Genomic DNA, 18,923 nt, shown 5'->3' with positions numbered 1-18,923 from the left:
ATCTTTATTAAAACAATGTTTTATGCGCTTTAAGCACTTGGAATACCTGTACTCATAACAGTTAATTTTGCAGATTGTCTATACTCTCCCTAATCAAAGTGTGACCTATGGACTCGCAGCATGAACATCAGCTGGGAGCTTGTTAGAAATACAGAATCTTGGAACTTCCCTGGTGGTGCAGTGGTTAAGAATCCGCCTGCCAGTGCAGGGGACACGGGTTCGAGCCCTGGTCCGGGAAGATCCCACATGCCGTGGAGCAACTAAGCCCGTGTGCCACTGAACCTGTGCTCTAGAGCCTGCGAGCCACAACTACTGAGCCCGTGTGCTGCAACTACTGAAGCCTGTGTACCCAGAGCCCACGCTCTGCAACAAGAGAAGCCACCGCAATGAGAAGCCCACGCACCGCAATGAAGAGTAGGCCCTGCTCGCCGCAACTAGAGAAAGCCTGAGTGTAGCAACGAAGACCCAACGCAGCCAAAAATAAATTAATTAATTAATTTTTAAAAAAAAGAAAAAAATACAGAATCTTAAACCCCACCCCAACCTACTAAATCAGAATCAGCATTTTAACACAATTCGCAGGTGATACATATGCACGTTAAAGTTTGAGAAGCTCTGGTCTACAATCCTATTTTCTAGATAGAGTTATAATTTTAATATATTTTAATTGGAATTAGAAGTTATGCAAATGATCAATGATACCCTGAAATCAATTAAGATAAAAAAATAAAAACCACCTGCAGGACAGGTTAAGCTCTGTAATAAACATTCAATGATCAAAGTGGGAATTGTATTTCTCAGTTACCAGTATTCATTGCAATCAAATGCATCAGGGGGGTTAGGCTGGATGCTTTGGGACTGCTTAATGGGAAATCTGGTGGTCTGCCACACTTCTCCAAGCATCAGTCGGCTTGCTTAAGAGTGTAGCTTGATTCCCCCTTCACAGTGCAAAATCAGAATTGTGTCTAGAAAAAAAATGAAATATAGAAATCTGACCTCAAATGGCTGGGTAAATGGGCCAAAAATCCCCAAAACTAAAACCCAAAAAACAAACCCAACAAGCAGGTAGAGAGGGATCTGTCTAGCACGCAAATAAAGGTGGCAGTATTATGGGGAAAAAATACTCAAGGATTTAAAGGATATCTCTTATTAGACATACATAGTCAGATGACAAAATCCATTAGGTACATATCAGAAAATCAAATCAAAACACTCACCGGGAGGAAAGGCTTGGCTTCCCACTTTTGCTACAGCTGGTATAAATTCCCGGGCCATCATCAAAGAAGCTTCCAAGTGCCAACTTCTGTCGGATAGATTCTCTTTCATTTTTCTGTGCCTAAAATTTCAGAAAAATAAAACATGCCGATAAGCAGGCAGATATGTCACAACCAGAGGCAATCTAACTGCTAAGTCTCTTAGAACTACAATATTAGACAAAAAATAAACAGGCCAAAGCACAAGAGCATGTGAATTATTAAGACTGAAATTCAACCAGTCTTTCCTGATTCCACGTCTGTGAGCATTTTCAGTTCTTTGGAGTCCTTTATGATCACTAGTCTCGGAAATCACCATCATGGTAGTAAATGATCGTCATCAAGATAGAACCACAGTTGACCCCTGAACAACACGGGTTTGAACTGCTCAGGTCCACTTACAGCAGATTTTTCTCAACAGTAAATACTACAGTGCTACACCACCCACAGTTGGTTGAATCTGCATATGGGGAACCACACAGACGGAGGGCTAACTATAAATTATAGGCAGATTTCTGACTGTGTAGAGGGTCGGTGCTCCTATCCCCAGGGGTTGTTAAAGGGTCACCTGTAGATTATTTGGCACTATAATCTTTCTTCTTCTTACCTGCTAAATATAACAGAGTAAAGTCATGGAGGGCAAGCACTTTGTCCTAAACCAAATCACTTTTATCTCAAATGTGGCCCTTCCCTGGATCTTTTCCCTTCTTTACATGGTCCCTTCAGTCCACTTTCTCTATGGCAAGAACATTAATTCGTTCAACCAACAGGCACCAAGCCTCTCTGAGAGGCAGAAGCCACACTGTGACGCTAGAAGGCGGCCCAGGACGGATAGACACAGCCCCTGCCTCCACCCATTACAGACTTGATGGGGACTCTTGTTTCCATTCAAGCTCATCTCACCAGGTTTAGACTGTGAGAAATCCTAACCTAGTGCCTGGAATAGCTGGAGGATTCTCACTGGACCCATCTGTTTCATATTTTGAAGGGAAGTCAGGTCGGTGTGCATAGGAAAAGGATTTGGTAAACTACACTACTGAGATAACTTGGATACGTTTACAACACTTGGCTTCGCATAAAAGTCCCATAAAAACTCACCATGCTGAACTTTTAAACCCTTTAAACAACAGAAGATGAGACATGATTTCCTTAGTTAAAAATAAAACTACAAAAAACAAATAATGAGTTAGACATCCTGGGGTGAGAATGAGATTTTGGTTTTCTGTTTCGTGGGATGAGGGAGACTGTGAGAAGCACCAATTTATGTTCTGAGCAGGGGGCTGAAGGCTCTGCGGAACAAATTATATAATGAAACCCAGCTCACGCGAGTGGGTGCAGTTACGGAACGCACGACCGCCTTGATTCTCTCAGTAGGAGGTTCTGGAGCCACATTTGCTGCTACCAGTACCCACAGGTTACAGTGAAGGCTCTGAGCCATCCTCTGGGCATCACTGTGTCACAGCAATGAAATGTACAACCTATCGGAAGGGCAGGCTGAAAAATGGCTTCATTTCATCCCCAAGTGAAGGGCAATACACTACAGGTTAAGGCTGCTGTTTAATATGATAGTTACTAGTCACATGTAACTGTTTACATTCAAATTAAAAATTAACTAATTAAAAAATTCAGTCCCTCAGTCATACTAGCTGCATTTCAAGAGCTCCAGAGCCACAGGTGGCTAGTAGATATCATATGGGAAGCACAGAATAAAATATACGACAGCGCAGCACCGCTAAGACAGCGTCAGCTTCAACAGTCTGCATCAGAATTTCCTGTAGAGACTTTAAAATGCACATTCCCACTGCTTCTGAGCCTTTGGGCTAAGATCAAGTGTAAAATACACATCCCTAGACTCTAGCACTGGGTATTTAGTTTCAGTGGGTTTGAGAACTTCTGGTCGAAGGAAAGCTCATCTTTATTCTCCTTTTCTCTAACATTTTAACATTCTTGGACACTACAAGCACTCTTCCAACTTTCAAACTTAGCAATTATATTTAAATCTTTCTGTCTATATAGATATCCCCCCCCATTTTGTCATGTACCAGTGGAACTGTGTCATACTAGGAGCTCCTGTATTTGTGTGTATGTGTTAATACAGCCACAAGGTGAAAGACTACTTCTATACAGTTACAGACGTGATGCTGATCTCATATTGTTACTGGGCTAGCACAGCACTGAGCCCTGAGAAAGTAACCATGAAGTTGTAAAGGGAGGTAAGAATGCTTTTATTTTCACTAACTATTTGCAACTGTACTGCTGGGAACCTTAATTAAAGCAACCCACCCTTCCAAATATGTAAGACTGGTACTGGTGATGGTCCTGCCAAAACAGAACCACAACACTTGACATCTTTATTTAAAACAAATTCATTTCAAAATCCCCAAATCTGCCACACAGATTCAATGTAGTCAGTGAACCTATTTCTCAATCCATATAACAGCCAAAAGAGAATCTCACTCAATGTCCTCTACAGTCAGAAAACTGTTGAGTGGAATGAAATATTCAAATATAAAATCGGTAGATCACAACATGAGTGTTAATGACTAATGTTGTCTAACATTAGCCTGGGGTCTGGAAGAGGTTTTATTTAAAGAAAACACCTATCCCAGGTGTGAGGTGTGAACACACACTTGATTTCATGTCTATCTTTCCTGATTTACTTTGTACGCTAAAGCTATAGATAGTGGAGAAGGTCTTAAAAATATTTCTATTTACATTAATTACTATTTTTATACCGGAATACTTCATTAACAGTTTAAAGACAACTGTTTTGTAATACACAAACTTTCTCCTCTTCTCCTCTTCTCTCTCTGGATCCCACTGAACAAATCAAGAAAAGTATAAAGCATATAAAAGCCACCATAATCCCACCACTTAGACACAGATCGCTGCTAACATTTTGGTATATTTTCTTCTAGTTTTTTACCTTATGTGTGTATTTTTCTCTTTTTTATAAAATTGAGATCATAATGTTTATATTATGAGAATTTCCCTCCTTCATTCAAAATTCTTAAAAAATACAATTGTGAATGGCCGCATTATCATTCTCTCCTCTGGAGTTATCTTCTATTGTTACCCATTTAGGTTGTATCCAATTAAAAATTACAGAGAAGTTAGCATTTTACATAAATTCCTGCCCACATGTCTGATTATTTCCTCAGGATAAGTTCCTGGAAGTGGAATTACCGGATCAGCTGAGTGTGAGCACTTGTTGAGGCTCCTGACACATTCTGTCACACTGCTCGAGAGAAAATCTGTTCCAATGTACGTGCCCACCAGCAATGAAAAAGGGTGCAGCTTTCACTATATCCTGGCTAACACTGAGTATTTTCACTTAAAAAAAAAAATGCTAGTGTTTTTTATTTGATAGGCAAAAAGTGCTATTCTTTTTATTTTAATTTCTTTGATTACCAGTGAGATTAAATATTTAATTCTTTTCAGTTAATGTACTTGCTTTCCTCTACTCACTCCTAGCTTTGCTTATTTTTCTATAAAGATCTGAGAGTTTTGAAAATTTTATAGTAAGCATATGATTAGTCCTTTTGAGTCTGGAATCTAAATGTTATACAGTTAAGTCAATAGCTCACTCCCTCTGAAGTGTCTGCTGGCTCTGTGCTTGGAAAGCCCTTCCCAGTCCAGAGGTAAAGGATCCCACTTGATGTTGGAGGATTAAATGAGAAAATTTATGTAAATTGCTTAGTAGCAGTACCTGCCCTATGGTAATGTAAATCTGCAATAAGCGGTAGCTATTATGATTAATCCTCCAACAATTCCTGGTCTGAAGATGAGGAAACAGAGGGTGAAGGAAGGTTACTCTACTGTTAGACAGAAGAGCTAGGATTCAAGTCCTTCTTTCCGGTGCCAGATCTTCCTGCTCCTCTTCCACATCACTCCTCCACATCCATCAGTAAGGTGTCCATGTGGACACCATGCTGAAGATAAGAGGCGGGACTTAGATTCAGATCGACTTCTTTCCTGAGATGGATGTGATGCTTTCTCAGAAAAGGGGAACACACCTGACTGCAAAACATACACACCACATGCCTAATCATAACCGCAAATACTTACAATACAAATGTCTTCTTATCAGAGCCACTCATTGGACACCACTGCTCAATCTTCCTTTTGGAACAAACCGCCCTAACCTTTCAAGTAACTATGATTCGACTGACTAGTAAAATAGTTTTTCTCTTAAAATTCAACAATTGGAACCTGATTTCCTTCTTGTTGCCCACATGTGTAAAGTATGAGTGTGTGTGTGTGTGTGTGTGTGTGTGTGTGTGTGTATGTATGTGTAGTTTCAAAATTCTTTTGCTCTCTAAGGAATTACACCTGCAGGGCAATTACGTCCTCCAAACCCCCAAAGCCCAAACATGCCCCAGGGCGAGGAACAGCGAAGTGCACAGGAAAAGGGAGAGGCGGACTCAAAACTACACTCGCCAACTGTGTTTATGGCAAGCAGAGCCATGTCCCCTCCTAAAATGGTCTTGGGAAATATTGTCATAAAACAAAAGTGAAACGTCTAAAATTGATGTTGCAGGCAAAAAGCAAGAGGGCGCCTGAGGAGGAGCGGCTCGTCACTATGAGACAGAAAGACCATTATCAAGAGTGAAAATGTCCTCACAAACTCACCATTGACCAGCCACAAGCAGTTTTTTGTCCTTGCCTGTCGACGAATTCCCTGCTGCCACCCCCTGTGCCTGGGCAGATAAGGCTCACGATGGCTTCTGATGGCATCATGTGAGCCACGATCTCAGAACACAGACCACTGAGCCCTTTCAGACCCCGAACGCCGGTTCTCAGCCTTTCCCATTGTGCCACCGTTCTGCTGCAATTCCCCAAAGTCGACGAGAAGAAAGAGGGGGGATTTGGTAAAAGAAATAAAAAGCAAACGGCCCAAGCTAATGTCCTGCTTGGGTAAATATCGGCTATCTCCAAATCTGGTCCGTCCCCACGTCCTTTCCATACTTTCTTTGGGACACGGCTGCACCCGGCCCTTACACACCGGTTACCCGAGACCCTCCTTGGGTCCCGCCTTCGTCCCTCTGGCACCCCATTCACCTTGCTCGAAGCATCCTTGTGTCGCTGAAGCAGGGGCCACCTAGTCTTTCACATGCTGGTCTTATAAATGTATAAGCAGAAGACTGTGTGTCTTGTGCATTTCTAAAATTTAATTGGCAGACTGCATTTTCTTGGGGGCAGCTGCGGGCCCACTGAGGTTCTCAGAAACACACTTTGGAACATAACATCCTGAGCCTAAACCGAAAGCCAGCTGGTGCTCAGGACACTGCCAGCAGCTGCTTCCTTCTGACTCCTGCACAGATGCTGACCCCACATAGCTGGAAAGGAGAGGGCCTGTCTGACCCAGAGGAAGGGGTTCCTTAAACTCCCCAAAGGAGGAAGACATTTAAGGAAGCTTGGCTTAGAGAGTCAGGGGGCGCAGTTGATGCGAATGGCACAGCAGTGCTCTAGGAACAAAAGCAGATGTAAGCCTGGGAGCAGGGACAACCGGGGCCTGGACGGGATTCAGTTGTGGGGAAGGGAAGTGGGAGAAAGGAAAATGTTTCCTCCCAGGTTTCCTGTCTTCCATCTCTTCCCTGGATTGATCTTCCCCTCCTCCCCAGCTCCACGGTTTCTTACTTTTACCTGTGCACCATGGGAACTGAAATAGCCTGTTATATTATTGGATGTGCTTATTTTATAATCCTGCCTCAGTACAATTCACTACAAATCCAGGAAGATACCACTTCTAGCAGCCTCCTTTCTGCCTTGCTAAAGCTGTTACCTCCGTCAGTGCTTCTTACACTTCAGGGTGCATACAAATCCCCTGGGGATCTTATTAAAATGCAGATTCTGATTCAGGGGTCCTGTATTTCTAACAAGCCCCAGAAGTTGCGAGGGGTTAGCTATTTCACCAGAAGTTTCTCTCTCTAAGTTGAAGAAGCCTCCAGGCCTTGAATTTTCTTTCTCCATCTTCTACCTGGGTGTCTCACACAGGCCTCATGTCTGTTAAAGCAATGATAACTAATGGGAAAAAGGAAAACAATGTGCCATTGAGGAAAAACTTCCTAAGGGCTGGGGGCTGCATTATTCTAGAAGCTGATGAATACCCTGGTCCCCCAAGGCCCAGGAAGAAACTCTGGATGCAGGGAGGTTGCTGTGCCATCGGTGTGCCAAGTGGAGAATCGCATGGGTGGGTGCACGCACAACGTGACCCTCTCTCTCTCTCGTCACAAATTTCTTTAAACCAGTCGTGCTCAAACTTGATTATGCATGAGAATCACCTGGAAGGCTTGCAAAACCAGAGACTATTTTTCTGATTCAGAAGGTCTGAGGTGGGGCTAAGAAAGTGCATTTCTAACAAGTTCCCAGATGCTGCTGGCTCAAACACCCTGAGAACCATGGCTTTAAACACCTGAACAGATCAAGGAGCTACATGCAACACAGAGTTGGTTCTTCTTTAATTGAGCACAGATCTGCTGCCTGTGGAACGTCCAGACTCTGGATCCAGGTGCATTGCATTTGCAGTCGTCTGGCCTCTGCCAAAGGCCTTGCCAGGATGCCTGTTTTGAAGCAATTAATGATCCCGTTGCTTCAGTGCAATCTATTGCCTAGTGATATCTGGCATCATTGCCATTAGCGGCATCCACCAGGGAATGCAATTGGGATTCTGGAGCTCCCGGTGGAAAAGAACTCTTCCTTTAGTAAAATAATAGTCACTCTTATTTCTCTCCTCGGCTTAAGAAAGAAAGTTTTACTCTAAATTTATAGGCAGCATTCTAGTGTGGAGGAGTCTGAGGCTTTTAAACATTAGGAACCACAAGGACAGAACTTATTCGTTAATTAGGCAAATTTTATTAATTTTCTTTAAAACAAAAAATAAAACAAAACCCAAATATACTGATAGTACTTTCTAATTATTTTCTCACTATGGGTTTATCACAAGATCAAAATATGAAAACAGCATTCTGTAAAAATACGGATTGTATGCTTTTGAATGTCAAGGGCATAAATACTTGCTCTGTGCAGGTTATTTCAAGTTCTTGCATCTTACTTCAAGACGCAAGCTTCCTGGGAAGAGCTTTTCAATTATTAGTGGAAGTGAAAGTTAAATAACCTAGTATCTTTCCATTGTAACACTGAGTGGATAGTAAGTCTGGTTGTTTTGTTTTCAGTTTGTTTTCCTGACATTTTCTATTTCAGATACTTACACTAAACAATCCAGAAAGGTCTCCTGAAATGCTGTTGAAATCTCTTATCTTTGCATCCTCGCACCCATCTACCTAAACAAGTCCTCTGGACTAGACGTCAGGCCGGGCTGTTGGGCAATGTTGAGACCTGGGTTCGGCTTGCTCAGCATCAGAATCACGGGACAGCTGCCTTTAGATACCTGAAGTCCAGGACGGGCATCCAAGGAGGGTCCAGGGGCCTTCTGACACCTGTTTTACTAAAGGATTTGCCAACATCAAAAGGGTTGGGATGCCAGTTCAGAGGATGGAGATGTTTGTTTACAATTAGTTAACCCTGATGACGGTTTGTTTGGCCTATCGACTGCATTCCTTCTCCTCACGCTATAGGGAGAGGAGATAAACATGAGCAGGCAGACAGAAGTGCTGTCCTGCAGAGTCCCTAACACTTGAACATCTAATTGTTAAGGACCGGAGCAAAAGTATTTAACAAACCCCTAGGGTTGAAGTTCAGTAGCCATTTCCTGGCTGAATGGGAACTCTGGTGGAGGTAAAGGAGCCCAGGGTGCAATCTACAAGGATGACTTCTGTAGTGGGAGTGTTTCAATGTCAAATCCTAAAGGGACACAGTCGAAAATTAAAGTTTTCCTCACCTCTGAGCAGCATAGCCAAAACATGAACTGCTGGGTGCATCTTGAGCTCTCTCGGGTTCTCAAACGATTGCCTTCAGAGACTACTTTTATCACAGGACGGTGTTATCTGGGGACTCTATTTTTAACAGGTGCCATTTTGCAAGTCTGTAAAACCATCTCAGTCATTCAGTATCACTGTCAGAACACAACAGTCCAGAACACCTACTGCAAGGTTATGCAACAGCCAAACCACAGTCAACCACCAGGAAGCTGGTGTCCCCCGCCTCCCATGTCAAGGTGGGCTGAGGATCTGGGGGAGCCGAACACAGGTGTGTGACCAGGAAGGAGAGCAGGTGCCTGGCTCAGGGCAGTCGGGGCCAAGAAGACCCAAGTTCACCTCTTCACTCTGACACTTACTACTGCAAGTTACGGAAACAGTTTAAGCCCCAGTGTCTTTTTCTGAGAAAAGGGATAAAGATACCTTATTTTTTAGGTTGTCTTAAGGATTAAATACAATACTATATAGAAAGTACTTGGCACAGTGTCTGATCCAGAGAGAAATTCATGAAATGGTCTTGTTGCTAATATTAAAGGTAGGGGCGGGGTAACCTGCTGAGAAGAGTAGAGAAAAGGATGAAAGAGATACAGAAATGTCCAGAACAGACAAATCCAGAAAGACATTGATGATTGTGGTGGGGAGGTGGGAATCAGGAGTAATTGCTAATGGGGACAGGCTTTTTTTGGGGGGTGCTGATGCAAATATTCTGGAATTAGATACTAGTGGTTTGTAGAACCTTATGAATATACTAAAAACCATCAAAGTATATACTTGGACATGTGAATCTTATGGTATGTGAATTATATCTCAATTAAAAAATAAACCGTACCCTCCCCCCAAAATGTGTGTGTGTTTATTTTTTAAATTGAGGTATAATTCACATACCATGTGTCTGGAAAATCTAGTTATCTGAAAGAACCCACTCCCTACCACGCTGGCTTACCGAGGTGCGCCAACAGGGTTATATGATGCAAAGAGGCCTGAACTGGGAGTTACGAGGCTTCATATTTACAAGACCTAAAACCAACCGGGCCCGTTCCTCCCTTGAAAGAAAAGGAGACCCTGGCCCAGAAAGTGGAAGAGACTGTCCCGGGGGGCTGAGGTGGGGCTGGGCTCCGGGGTTCAGTAACTTAACGGAGTTCCTCAAGCATATTCAGCCCTTACAGACAGGAAGACGGGAGGGTTCACGGAGGTCGACGGCTGCTTTTCCTCAGTAATTGTGTGGGGAGGGCAGAGCTCTTGTCTGGAATGGCAGCTGGCATTCTGTGTTCCTGTTTATTACAGTTTATCTCAAGCAGTCATTTCCATTCACCTTTTTAAAAAAACATGAGGCGCAGCTGTGGCTGCACTTTAAATATTGTTCCTTCCAGCCTTTTAATTTTTTCACGGGCTCCTCCCTAATCTTTCACCATAATTGGATGCACCACACGAGAGACAGCACCCCGGAGAAACAAAGCCAGGCAAGCGGGCTTGCCCATCCTCCGACCACACACGGCCCTGTCCGCAGCTCCTCCTGCCAGGAGTAGCCTGGGCACAGAAGGCAAGGCCAGCTTGCCGGTGTTTGCTCTGCTCTGGGACAAAGTGGGAGGCAGTCCTCTACCGTGCTTCATGTTAAATTTTCTTGATTTCCTCTCTCTCTCCACTGCTATAATGTGGATCTATCCCCAGCCCTGAGATGGTGCAGGCTGTGCATTTTCTAGGGCCACAGTGACCATCTGAACGTCCTTCCAGGTGGCATCAATTCCATGGCAGCTTATTTGTTTGTACGCCTCCCCATTTGGACTGTGAGCTCCTTGAGGGAAAGCCCAGCCTCCCTTTCGTGATCCTGGCCCCGCACACAATGCCAGGGACACAGGAAGGCTCTTGGTGAGTGACGGCTGACGGGATCAGGACTTTGACTGGCAGGCTATGTGCCTCCGTGTCCTGAAGACAATGGGCTGTGGGACCCAGAGGGTCAGAGGTTGCTCAGAGCAAGGCAGGGCCATGATAGACTGGACTTACACACCTAGGATTCTGCCAAGGTGCAGGCTTTCCTTCCTAGATACTAAGATGTGCTTTCGGTTGAGTACAGTCTTACTACTGTTCCTAAACAAACCAGAGGTCCTTAATGAAACATCAGGACCTTCCCCAAGGAAATGGAACAGATGTGTACTCCTTTCCTTCCTTTGCCTGGGTGAAATCTAATTTTAGTCATCATAAAGTGACCTTTCCCCTGAAGGCTGTTTGCCTGACTTTAACACAACCTTGTAAAATAATCCCTATATACATGCAGTATTTATTAGTGCAACTGGTATAAAAAATTCTACCGTACCCAGGCAGGGATATACCAATTTTCCAAGTGTTTTGGACAACTGACCTCAGAGTGACAGGAGATGAAAGAAGAAGTTATTAAAACTTTTATTTTTATTTACGTTTTAAACTTCTTATTCTTAAAAATATCTACTTGTATACAGTCAGCCCTCCATGTCTCTGGGTTCTGCATCTGCAGCTTTAACCAACCAGAGATCAAAAATATTTGGGAAAATGCCAGAAAGTTCCAAAAAGCAAGACATGAATTTGCCATGTACCCAGTAACTATTTACATAGCATAGCATTTACACCGTATTAGGTACTATAAGTAATCTAAAGATGATTTAAAGTATACAGGAGGATGTGTGTGAGTTATATGCAAATACCATGCCATTTCATAAAAGGGACTTGAGCATCCTGGGATTTTGGTATCTGTGGCGATCCTGGAACCAATCCCCTGTGGATACCAAGGGACGGCTGTATATGTTTTATACATACAAGATGTATTTTTACAGTGGTATATATGTGTAATTTATGAATAGAATATATGTATATTAAAGGCTTGGGCTCAAAAACATTTTACTGATGAATACAAGGTGAAAAAACCCTACAGACCACTGCTTTATGGCATCTAATTTAATTTTCTAGTTAGTCAGCCAAACAGCAAAAACAAAACAGAGAAAAAAAACTTAGAAAAGAAAGATTCTACTTAGGAAAAGTGATTTTTATATTAGCTAATTATTTTCTATCCTTTGTATTTTAATGAAAGCATATGTTGCCCTGTTTCACTAGAAGTTCTTAATGAAATGATCAATAATGGTTTTTTAAAAAAGAAGCCTTTGTAGTTATCATGATATGCATACATTTGAAAGCACTTTGCCTGAGAAAAATAGTTAAAAGCTGAAATGACAACAGAGCGACTTCCATGTTTAGAGTCCACAACAATATACACTGATCTCTGGGCATCCTTCACATCTAAAAGTTTCATCTAGTGGTCTTTTGTACTAACCTCTCAGATACTATTTCTCTTGAAGTCACATGTGGTGTTCTACTGCCTTAGTGAGATTAAGGGTTGTACAATTCAACTCTGTTTTGTTGTTGTTGATGTTTTAAAGCTACTTGAGCCTTACATGTTTGTCACTTTAGTCAACGCTGTATCAGGTTGCCCGCATACCATGGCTCAGTCATTCCAGGCATCTGGGCTCTCTCTGTTTCTAAGTAGGATGAAACTACAGTGGTCATTACTTTATTGTTATTGCATTAGCAGTGGTATGTCTTTCATTTTCCGAAGTGCAAACTGGCCTACACTTTCCTAGCTGAGAAACGCTGTGACAAAGAAAACCGTGACTAGTCCTTTGGCACTGAAAATAGAGGAAATATGAGAACTGTGCACTTGTTCTACTGGGTTGGGTAAGTGCCCGACTCTGATTGCTGAGTGTCCCAAGTATCTTTTGCACACCCACTTCCGGCAGGAGGGGACATCGGAGAGGTGTCAGGGTTTCAAGACTCTGAGCACTTATCCCCTTGGGCCCTCACTTCCTTCTTGGGGATCACAAAGGACAAAAAACACACAGAGCAACAAGGCAGGTCATTTAAACCTATTTAAGTTTCAACTCCTGGAGAAAGAACATAAACTATTGTGAACTGCTCTAAGAAATAAAGTATGTCCTTAAAACAGGCCTCATACACACAATTATGTATATAAGATTTAAATTGCCATATTTTACATTATTATACGTAAAGATCTATCAAGACAGAAGCTTCTATCTCAATCTAGGGGAAAAAAAGTTAGTGACGTATTTGATCAAATTAAAAATTTAGGAGCAAGTTTTACTGTTTTAGGATATTTGCCTTTGAGGGAAAACAGGTCTTTCTTTCCAGGTCCATGACGGAAGGTCCCTGATTCTTCATACTGGGCTGTGTTGTGACCTACACTTGACTTATGGGAAATAATAAGGGGGAAGGACATAGTGTTTAGCCTTCTGTGGACAGACAAGCACATGCTTGTAGTTTAATTTCATGACCTCACACGTATAACTAAAGCTATTTTTACTTGGGGCTGTTATTACCAATTACCATAAAAAACATACCAAAAATATATTTACTGACTTTCAAAAGAAAAGGCAAGCAAAGAATTAGCAGATACTGTATCAGTTTTTTTTTTAAAACCTCACACTTCTGTTAGTAAAACTTTATATTTTTCATTGTTTAAAAAAGCCAAACTTAGAAAGATAGATTAAACATGCTAGTAATTATTTCTTGCAGGTGAACTGTCAACATGTCAGTAATTTAAAAAATTATTCCTTTACGTAAAAAGCCTGCCTAGAAACTATATGCATAATAGAATGTCTTTCAACTTCAGAATAACAACATGTGTATTCCAGTTACTGCTATAATATATTAATGAATACAAACTGGGAAACACAGAAAGAAGAACTCTCCCAGCTTAATGCATTCGATTCTGTGCATTTAGCCTTCCTGAATATATTATGGCAATGGCCACTGAGTGTGGAATTTGGCCACTCCTCAAGGGTGATCTTTCTCCCGGTTAGAAAAATGGTCCGATTGTTTACAAACAAAAGAGCTCGCCCCCCTTACCTTTTTATAATCCCCCTCCATATCCAATGGGGATTCTTGACTGATGATGTCATCCATTCCATCACTGTCCAAATTCATCCTTTAACTCTTTAGAATTTCACTTAAGAAATAACCTCCCATGAATTCTGATAGGCTGACGTGCAGTTGCCCAGGACCCTGGTTACTGCTCATGCTGACATGGAGAGCCAGCTAAGAGTCTGTGTCCGGCTGTACGTAACCTTGCCCCCCTCTGTCCCAGAGACACCGCCCCACCCGGCCTCCCTGGTCTGTCCTGCGCTCCAGCACGGGGGCAGCTGCTGTTCTCCGAGACTAACTCTGCCCTGACACTCAGCTGGTTGAGTTCAGCCTTCCCACGTCTGCTGTCACCTTACCCTGACGGATCCTGCCTGGATTCCTCTCCCCAGCACCTTTTCTACCCCAAGTCAAGGAAAAGCTGATTCAACTCCCCAACTCCCCCCTTCAGGGCTGAATGTGGGTAGGAGTTCTGTAAGGAATCCAGCAACCTTTTTCTGAACCAGGGGTAGAGTGTATGGGATAAAAATAGATGCAAAGCCCAGCCTCGCAGACTTCACTGGTAAGTTAAAAGCCGGGTCTCCCGTGCCAAAACCAAACAGTATAATTTAAAAGTTAACCTGTAAGACAGATGCTTGCCTTTTTTTCCTTTTTCCCATAACCAATCATTCCTTAAAATCAGATGTAAAAGTCTCATCTTCAGGGAGAAACCCCAGCACAAGAATGAAATTCATTTCCAACACATTTCCAAATTCATTTCTGCTCCAGGATCGCTGCTTTGTTCTATTAATGTAGGCAAGAGAAAAAGATCCATCAACTTTTCTTTAAAAGCCGGTGGCAGGCTTTTTCACAAAAGAGGACGTTCCTTTCTGCTGCTCTCTTTACCCTTTTCCCATGGCTTTTGGTTTTGTTTGCTGCCTTTACATACAGAGAAGGAAAAGGGCCACAGCTGGAGGATGTTTTGATGCAAGAAGCAGATAAACAGAAGTGCACACACACACACACTCCTTGTTATTGAATTACTACTGCCATAAACTAAAACTTATATCCAGTATTTTTTAAAAGTTACTGTGTGTGGGAGAAATGGACCAAAGAAGAATTCAAAGGCCAAGGCTCCGTTCAGCAGCACAGTCTTATAGTCTGACATGCTTCGACAGAAAGCAGCAAATGTACCAGTCAATACTTCTTCCAGTGTGAATTCCTGACCAACCTCAATGCTGTTAAGAACAGAGTTCTAGGGCTTCCCTGGTGGCGCAGTGGTTGAGAATCTGCCTGCCAATGCAGGGGACGTGGGTTCGAGCCCTGGTCTGGGAAGATCCCACATGCCGCAGAGCAACTCGGCCCGTGAGCCACAATTACTGAGCCTGCGCGTCTGGAGCCTGTGCTCCGCAACAAGAGAGGCCGCGATAGTGAGAGGCCCGCGCACCGCGATGAAGAGTGGCCCCCGCTTGCCACAACTAGAGAAAGCCCTCGCACAGAAACGAAGACCCAACAAAGCCATACATACATACATACATAAAAAAAAGAATGTAAGCAGACAAGAATAGCATTAAAAAAAAAAAAAGAACAGAGTTCTAAAGCAAAAGTGCTGTTCAAGACAGCTTTTGGCATCTGAACCTTTGCTGACATGCTCACATTCACTTGTCTACCCTTCCTCTCCACAAATTAAAAAAAATTCAATTCGTGGTAGACTTGTAGCATCAAGGTGTCTCACTGTAGTAGCCCTACTTCCTTAAAACAAATATTTTCCCTGCACCCCATGACCCACATCCAAACACCCCTTTAACTCCATCCACCCTCATCCTCCACCTCAATTCCCAAGAGAATGTCTTGTACCTTTGTCAGACAGTTTGACGGAAGTTGTATCTCCCGAGCCACACTTGCTTTTGGGAAGGGCTTCTCTCTAGCAGAGATCTCCCTTGTCCTTGGAACGTTGTCCACAGAAGGAAACATTAATAGTTCATATGAGTGCTTTTCAACCGAAATCTTCTGTGGAAACCACATACATTTAGAAGGTAAACACAGGTCTGCTCAGGTTGAAGGAGGGGGCCTACCGTGAACTTCAGTGATTTCAGCCTCTTACCTAGGCTAGCATCCTAGCCCACTTAGCAGTCTATAATCAAGAGCTAACACGGATGCAGCTATAAAAATTTATTTATTTATTTGGCTGTGCCACACGGCTTGCAGGATCTTAGTTCCCCGACCAGGGATTGAACCCAGGCCACCGCAGTGAAAGTGCTGAGTCCTAACCACTGCACCACCAGGGAATTCCCAATAAAAACTTAGAGAGTACAAGACTTAGTAAGGTACATAAAACTATAAGCCTAATTACTAATACCTTTTGACTTTAATTTTAACAGGGTGGCCTTAAATATACAGTTAAAATGACTGAACCCTCACTATTAACTATGTATATGTATAAACATATTCAAATTAATTTACATACACCAATAATACATTGACCACATACATACATATAAGTGCATATGCATATACATTAATAATATATTACCTTTTGGAGAAGGGCACCTCAAAATCCAAGATGGAAATTCCCCAGCCATACAACAGCAGCAAGGATTAGTACTAAGAAAGTACTAAAGATCATTCCCCTCCTCTACCCCCTACATCTTTTCTTGGCATAAGTGATGCTCTAATAAGTACTATATAGAGACAAGTGATAAAACATCTCCTCTTGAAACTTGGTCCCCAGTGGTGATGAATTTATTTTGCACCCTCCCTAAAGAAGTGCTCAGCACATACACTCGTAGTCCAGACCCTTTCCAGAAGGAGCTGTACCACTGCTATCTGGATGGCTTGTGCCAGCTTAAGATACCTGCTATTTTCCTAACATGTGAACTGATCTTCGATGCTTTCTAGAGCTTTGCTACTCAAAGTGTGTCCTCCGACCAGAGCACGCACATCACCTGGGAGCAGACTGCAAGCGCAAACTCTCAGCTCTCACCCCAGACCTACTGAATCAAAAAATGCACTTTTACAAGAGCGCTAGGATTTTTTGAGTGCGCTTTAAATTTTAGAAGCACAGCTCTAGACCTTGAAAAAATTCATTATAAGAGATTATATTATTTTAGATCATATTTCTAGGCATGGTGGCAAGATCTTGACTTTAGACGCCTGGGATCAACGCTGTAATTAATTTCACTTCCAAGAGGTCCAAATGAACGCAGGAAAGGAAAAAACAAAACAAAACAAAACACGACCTCAAAAGGCTTGAGCTGAACATAATGTTTGGTGGTTTTGTAGCAGCTACGCACAAACAAGGGGATAACAGTCACTCATGTCTTTCCTACAGAGAATTTTTCCTGGTTCCTTCCTCTACTGCTGCCCTCTCTAAAATGAACTGTGCTGGCAAAACATGGGCCCAGATACTAATGCTTCCCCTTAGAAAATGTACACAGAGCCACTTACAGTCCCTGAGGTTGAAAGGGCCTCTGCTCACCCCCCTGCCCTGAAATTCAAGGACTAGAACGGAGAGCTTCAGTTTCCTGTCAAGCCATGATCTGAACTGCAAGGTGCATTGCTCATGTGAGCTAATGCTTTTAAATGATCATTATCGGCCACTGGTGGAAATTATTGACTGTGAGAACACCCACCGCATTACTGGGAAATCACTCATGCATTGTCAAAAGATTCTCCTATTCCTATTGATGGAAACTATTTCATCCTGATTAACCCTTTAGCCTCCTACCGCCTTTCCTTCTACCTTAATATCCAAATTCCATGTGCTATACAAACCGACACCTGATTTATAATCTCTTTTCAAATAAACTATTTTCTTCTGTGCAATGTTCGTCTAAATTTGCTTTGCTTTTCAATTAAGGTATTCCGATAGCTAGATAAACCACGAATATATGCGTGCAATTTTGCAGTGGACTTCTCAGTGTAGGCTTAAAAAGTTAAACTAATGGCATTGGGAGCATGGAGTGGAGGAGGTGAAAATGTTGGGAGGAGACAGAGTGCCAGTCGTTGACCCACATCAGAAAAACTGAGGACCACAGACACCAAGCTTTCTGCCCAGCTGAAGACCTGAGTACAAGAAACTCAACTGCAGTCACTTGGACGACGGCGGCACAGCTTCCGAGGGAGACCAGGATTAATGCCCTCATTATGTTTTTCTGTGTTCTTAGCATTCTTTCCCCCTTAATGGCTCTCCTACGCTGATTGTCACTAGGCCTTTGGATGGTTGTTTTCTTCTGAATTCAAGCAATTTTATCAAAGTACTTTCTATTTCAGGAAGCTTGGTAATTTCTGATGCTTCTAGATAGTGCCCAGGGGAATACTAAGTACACCAAGGTTTCAAATTTTCCCTTGGTATAGAGAATATAAATAAATGATAGAATACGACGCTATTGATGTTGAGCTTCTGCATGTGAAATCTTAGTTTAAGATCGTGTGTGTGTGCGCGTGTGTGTGTGTGAAGGTGGGGTCTCTACTCTCCAAAAATCATGCATGCACTGATATGTATCATAGTGATGTTTCCATTTCCTTCCCCTCCTCTATCCCCAGCCCCTTTCCAAGAGAAAATACTAGACTTGGCTTAAAATATGCATATGCATATTTATTTCTTAAAATCGCTTGATGTCTAAAACGTGATGTTTGAGGCCCCCAGTGCTACTTTAAATAGGAATGATGTGCTTGTACTAAATTTCTATTTCAGATCAGGCCCATACTGAAATCCTGTATGAATACTGAAAAAAATCCATGATTTTTTCCCCCCATTTGGGCACCTATCACTGTGCTCCTTTTGTGGTAAAAAATATACAACATTAGATTTTCAGATATACAGCCTAAAAACAAGTGCAGACGAGTTTACATCCAGAACTATTTTCTTAATTTTTAAGGTGATGGACATGTTACTCTCTCCTCACACAAACAC

General features: G+C 42.5%; 1 protein-coding gene across 5 annotated transcripts in view; it reads right to left on the bottom strand.

Annotated features, from left to right (window-relative positions):
* SCHIP1 (schwannomin interacting protein 1) overlaps positions 1 to 18,923 on the bottom strand; it is a 126,043-nt gene that overhangs the window by 28,530 nt on the left and 78,590 nt on the right. For 4 of the 5 annotated variants that reach the window (XM_036850424.1, XM_036850423.1, XM_036850422.1 and 1 more), the window contains one exon: positions 1,218 to 1,336. In XM_036850424.1, coding sequence (XP_036706319.1) covers positions 1,218 to 1,336 — 119 coding nt within the window. Of the gene's footprint in view, positions 1 to 1,217; positions 1,337 to 14,017; positions 14,418 to 18,923 lie in introns of those variants that run through there. The other variant, XM_036850425.1, reaches the window with a different exon arrangement.

This window comes from Balaenoptera musculus, chromosome 4 (assembly GCF_009873245.2).
Source record: "Balaenoptera musculus isolate JJ_BM4_2016_0621 chromosome 4, mBalMus1.pri.v3, whole genome shotgun sequence".
NCBI classification, from domain to species: Eukaryota; Metazoa; Chordata; class Mammalia; order Artiodactyla; family Balaenopteridae; genus Balaenoptera; species Balaenoptera musculus.
The sequence above is the reverse complement of the archived record's forward strand: the minus strand, read 5'-3'. Positions and strand labels throughout refer to the sequence as shown.